The sequence below is a fragment of the Ailuropoda melanoleuca genome, chromosome 13 (assembly GCF_002007445.2).
Source record: "Ailuropoda melanoleuca isolate Jingjing chromosome 13, ASM200744v2, whole genome shotgun sequence".
In the NCBI taxonomy this organism is placed as follows: Eukaryota; Metazoa; Chordata; class Mammalia; order Carnivora; family Ursidae; genus Ailuropoda; species Ailuropoda melanoleuca.
The window spans coordinates 11,858,934-11,864,965 of record NC_048230.1 but is presented as its reverse complement, the minus strand read 5'-3'; the positions used below and the strand labels follow the sequence as shown (position 1 = coordinate 11,864,965).

At 37.7% G+C, this 6,032-nt stretch overlaps 1 protein-coding gene across 1 annotated transcript in view; it reads right to left on the bottom strand.

Annotated features, from left to right (window-relative positions):
• Positions 1-6,032, bottom strand: part of BCAS3 (BCAS3 microtubule associated cell migration factor) — a 621,209-nt gene that overhangs the window by 272,238 nt on the left and 342,939 nt on the right. Inside the window, exons 21-22 of the mRNA XM_034640661.1 lie at positions 4,074-4,174; positions 1,393-1,589 (exon numbers count right to left, since the gene is read on the bottom strand). Coding sequence (XP_034496552.1) covers positions 1,393-1,589; positions 4,074-4,174 — 298 coding nt within the window. The remainder of the gene's footprint in view (positions 1-1,392; positions 1,590-4,073; positions 4,175-6,032) is intronic.

Below are 6,032 nucleotides of genomic sequence, written 5' to 3'. Positions count from 1 at the left end.
CTCCCCCTGCTTGTGTTCCCTCTCTCGCTGGCTGTCTCTATCTCTGTCAAATAAATAAAAATAAAATCTTTAAAAAAAAAAAAAGAAAAATTAAATACAAAGCAAACAAACAAAAAGTTAAGACACTGAAAAAGGAATTATAGGAGACATGTTCCATTATATGAATTACTCTTTTCTTTTTATGTTTTTATTTTTATTTATTTAGTTTTTAAAGATTTTATTTATTTATTTATTTGATAGAGAGAGACAGCCAGCGAGAAAGGGAACACAAGCAGGGGGAGTGGGAGAGGAAGAAGCAGGAGGAGCCTGATGTGGGGCTCCATCCCATAACACCGGGATTCACGCCCTGAGCCGAAGGCAGACGCTTAACGACTGCGCCACCCAGGCGCCCCTCTTTCATTTTTAAAGCAAGCTCTACACCCAATGTGGGGCTTGAACTCACAACCCTGAGATCAGGAGTCCCATGCTCTACTGACTGAGCCAGACAGGCACCCCGTGAATAATTCTTAAGGAAGAAACATCTAGGCCTAATCTATCTCTGCAACAGCTTCTGCATTGTTAGACAAACAGATATTGACAGAGGTATATAAAAACATATTTCCAATATATAATTGGGACACATTTTTCCATAATTTTTAAAGAGATGTAAGAAAAAGGTCTATTTTAGATTCAAGTAAGACACCTTACAGAACTTTTTATAAGAGAAGACAAGGAAAGGGAGATTACATTGCATTAGACTGAGCCCTTCATTGTTGTACCAGAATGCGTCAGGTCTGGATATAACAAATTAAACTGGTATGCAAACCTAAGACTACAAAAGTCAAAAAGTTCTCAGTTGCATTAGAAAAAATATTTAATAATAAAAAGCATATTTCGTACGCCTTGTACTATGATTCTTACAAGTGAGGGTCAGAGAATATATATGATGAATATATATATATATATGAATATTTATATATAATATATATGACAAACTACAAGTGAATTTATATCAGTTCTTTCTCATTCAAAAACTTTTTAAAGCCTAAAAGAAGGAATAAGCAGGATTCAGATGAAGGTTAGTTGAAAGATGAAGTGTCAGTTTCAGCAAAGGAGGGTACCCTCAGACTTTAAGCAGTTAGAGATATGAGGAAGGCAGCATAAAATGAGATTTAAAAAAAAAATCCACTGAATATCAGATTTAGGGACATACAATCTGAAGCACAAATATTTATTGACTGTAAGGAGATCCCACATAAGATTCCCAGCAATAATAATGAATCACAAGCTACAGTGGATATATTTTACACAATAAAACTGTGCCAAAAGGGAAAATGTCAATATTACCTAAGATGCTCATTAAAAATGAATATATTAATCCAGTCAAATCATGCCCTAGTTTTTATTTCTTACCTGAGACTGTTGAGATCGAGATCATCTGTATCAAAATCCAAAAGGGGCTGTGGAGTATCACTTGGACCGTGAGACTGCAACACAGATGAACTGGATGATATGACTGTGGTTTGGCCTGAGGGATGGATGGTTTTGAACTGGAACTGTGGACCCATCCACAGACGTCTGTGGGGTCCAGTGTGCGTTACAATTTCTACCTGGAACAGATTATGAATCATGATTCAAATGTCTTACGACCTCCTTTTAAGAGCCTTTCGCGATTCCCCCATCCTGTCTCCGAACACCCTCCAAGCCCACCTTAACCAAGTGGGAGAGAGGTACGGGAAATCCACAATCAAAAGGCAAAGGTAATCACAGCCTATATGCACATTCTCTACATCCCTCTATTGATTTTCACCAAAATAAACAAAAAAATTCATTTTGTGTGTATATGTATTTATATGGGTGTAAACACTCACATGTGTGCGCATGCACACACACACACACATATACAACACAAAAGTCAAAGAGTAAAAGGACCAGTTGCCTGCCTCATACAACTATCATCAACTCCCTAGGGACTACCTTCTTTATTCATTCTAGACAGTACTTACCACTTTGTGGGCATGCACTGAATACTACACCTATCAATCCACAGATTAAAAGTAATTCCTTCACTGAGGATCAAGCTCATGACAAACTTGAAGTTGTTCTTGAACTATCCAAGGAAAAGAAAAGGTCTGAAAAAGTTTTCAACACCCAAAGCCAGTTTCTTTCCATAATTAAATATTTTAATTTTTACTATGCTACCCTCAAAATCCCCCAAATCAACTTTTAAATGAAGAGAGTCTTATATACTTTGTCTCAGACTAGATTGGTCTTCAAAATACCATTATTTAATTAGACTGTTTGCTCCACTACCACGAACACTGACACAGGTATTTAAAGAGCTGCAAAACAGTAATACTAAAATGTTTAGGAATTTCATGCTCTATGGAGGGAATAGGGAACAGTGCCAACATGAAAGACTTTAAAGACAAAGTAGAGAGTAGAAGATACAGAGTACAACCTGAAGATAAACATATCATATGATTTTATACATGAGTAACTTGATGAAGAGACGAAATATGCAAACGTTTGGTGAAAGACTACCTCTCCAGGTCTTTAACTGCTGCATCCACGTCTGTATATACACTTTATGGAACTGACTTCCCATGCGCCTTAGTTTTGCCCTGAGTTCTTTTATATTTAATCACATTTCTCTGATTGCAGTGATTAATTCTTAACAAAACATAACTGAAAAGGTTCACAGAGTGCAGCTCTGTGTTTGGTAAGTACTAAAGGGCAAAAGCATCATGGTCTTGGAACAATATTCACATTCCCACTAATCACAGGGTGAAAAATACTCAGATTTAGGACAGCGATTTCTGATTCAAGTAGTTGTATTCTGCAATGTAAATTAGGCCACAGATAAAGCATTCTGTGTATTTTAAGCTCAAAATCATCCGTGTCACAGAGCCGAGAGGTAAACAGATGCCTATGCAATTTCACTGAGGCGATGGCCAGATGTTCCTATTCACTCTCCTGTTGTGTGCAGTACAAACATATTGTATATACTTTCACACTGACAGCACACATTACCCCTTTTTCTAATTGAAAAGTCGAAGTGAGGGACAGTGGTTTCTTTGCCAGCATTTTTCCCCCGTGGTATCCTCAAGGAAGGAGGCACCTCCATATACCAGGAACCGAAGCATCGACCCTCTTTCAAGGGGCTTCCCGTGAGTACTTGAAGTGTCATGAAACCTATGTCACCTAGAAACAATCTGATGCCCCGGCTTCCAGATTCCTTTTAGTTTTTGAGGCTCCCCTCCCCGAGAAAGCAGTGAAACTGCACAGGCCTCCACAGAGGCACCTGTCTGGTGAAAAGCCGCTTGGATTGGTAATCTGAGACAGGTCATTAACTTCACCAAATGATGTCAGACTTGAGGCAGACATAACAGCATTTGTAATGAAGCCATTCGTAATCTCATCATTTTGAAATCTGCCCTAGTATCTTTTATTTCAAAGCCCATGAGATGAAGACAGCTTCACCTGGCAAGGAGAGGAAGGGTCAGCTGGAGCTGTCACAGGACTGGCTGGCTCAGAGACCACTGGAGGCAGCAGCATGGGAGCCGAGGAAAGGAGCCCAGCTGGGCACGATCAGGACGTGTGCAGATTAGAAGGCTGACCTTTCCTAGTCAGAGTATGGGCCCAATCTTCAGAAAATGTTGGCTCCACAAAACAGAGCCCACACATTGTTGAATGGCTTCACGGTTTCAACAAGGCCAATTCTCATTTTAATCCAAACAGTCCATCTAAATTAACCCAAGGTTCTAAGGGATATAAATGGATTGTTTAAAAGCTATGTATATTTTATGCCCTCTGTATGAAAGTTAATGTACACACAACACACACACACACACACACACACACATAATACATATAAAATATATGTATATGTATCCTTGCAGCAGTATTTATAAGAAATTCTTAATATGGAAAGACAACTGATGTATTCTTGGTGATCCTACAAAGAGTTCCCAATTCTGCCCATTTTCCTCGAAGGAAAATAACTTTTAAGTTCTTAGAATTCAAGAACAAACACGGACAATGGATTTCTGTTTTTTTTTCACTTTAACAGGCCAAATATTTTAGAGTTATACCTGAGAAAGCCATTCTTCATCTTCCTGTCCACTATGGTCAGAAGCTAAACTGTCATAGGACCCGTGCCGAGTAATGGGCCCCGGACTTCCAGGGGGAACCACTGTAAGAGAAAGAAAACATATTTAAACAAGTTTAACCCATGCAGTGAAAAAATTCATGTGGCTGCAACCATCCTGGATACTGTGTTCATTTTTAAGATAAAATATGACATTTAATGCACAAGGCAATTCAAATAATTAGTGAACAAGAAAGACTCAATTTTTAGGAGTAAGAAAGATCTCCAAGTAAGAGTACACTTTGAAAAGTTATCTCCAGGAATTTTGTCAGGACAGATATCAGTGTAAAAGAAATAAACAGCCAACTGCACCTCAGCAGCACGAGGACATGAAGGAGGAGTGACAATCCCATGACACATGCTCTGAGATTCAGGACATTTCAATCATCTCCAATTAACAAAGAAATTAATCTGATGCAGTTCCTATAATTTGGGAAGGAATTTTTACAACAAACGTCAAGATTCCTGAAGAGTCTATTTAGTAGTTTCATATAAATTAAAAGCCATAATTATGCATTTTAACTTAAAAATACTTCTAGTTCCTGGGGCGCCTGGGTGGCACAGCGGTTAAGCCTCTGCCTTCGGCTCAGGGCGTGATCCCGGTGTTCTGGGATCGAGCCCCACATCAGGCTCCTCCGTTGTGAGCCTGCTTCTTCCTCTCCCATTCCCCCTGCTTGTGTTCCCTCTCTCGCTGGCTGTCTCTATCTCTGTCAAATAAATAAATAAAATCTTTAAAAAAAAATACTTCTAGTTCCTGAAACATTTCGTTTATCCAAAGAAATATTTCATTTTCTTGGATACTTGAGTAGTTTCCCCAATTCTTAAGTGGGAGAATATAGGCTTAAAATACAAAGCGCCTATTTTCTCATATGAAGAAGAACCTTTGCTTAGTCAAAGCAAGAAAATTATTCAACAAACATTGAGTTGATGCTATAAACCAAATATTACCCCCAAAAAACATGGCCTCTTCTTTTTAAAGTCCCATAGTATTTGTCTATTTTTATTATAAAATTGACTATTTTTTTTGAATACTTTTAAGTTCACAGAAAAATTGAGCAGAAGACACAGTGATTTCTCATACTCTCTGCCCCTATCTATGATTTTAATACTCAGAGAAATAAAGCAGTGAAGTACTGGGGGAAGTAGGAAAAAAGGGGAAAAAGGAGGAAGAAAAGTATATGAGTATTAAAAAAGACGAAATAGAAAAGAATGAGATGCAGAAAATGATCTCGTAATTTCCATCACCCGGAAATCTGTGTGTATGCATCTACATACGCTGCATTCGTTAGGCTACATTCTTAAAAATGAAATAAAAGGATATAAACATATTTAAATCTCTTAATGCTTATTAGGAGTTATACTCCTTCACAAGCAGTGACTGAGAATACTAATCTCACTGCACTCTTGCCAGACAAGGCATTCTGAAGAACTAAATCTTAGTGAAATAGAGGAGAAGAACCTAGGGCAAGGTTTTAAAGGATGCGCGCTCAAAAAAAACCTAACTTACTTCACTGGCTGGTGGAGAAGTGGTACCTAAGCCATCAATTACCATTCAGAGAGGGATAAATAGTATTAAAGTGTAAGATTTGCAGAGGTGAAAACGATTAGCTACTATTTTTTCGAAATCATAGTTCTACTTCTAAGAGATATGCTGGCATTTGGCACAAAACATCAGTGATCACCATGGCATAATATTTAATTTCTTACGCTTTTCAACAATTATCATGAAGAAAAGAGCATCATAATAATTATCTAATTAATATTTAAGCATCCTCTTGGGAATAATTTTGGTGTATATTGCAAAACTATTAAGTAAATTTATGTTTGCAAAAGGCTTTGTTCCTAAACCATTTGTTATCTTTTCAATAAATAAATTTTATATAAAATTCTTTTTTGGGGGGCG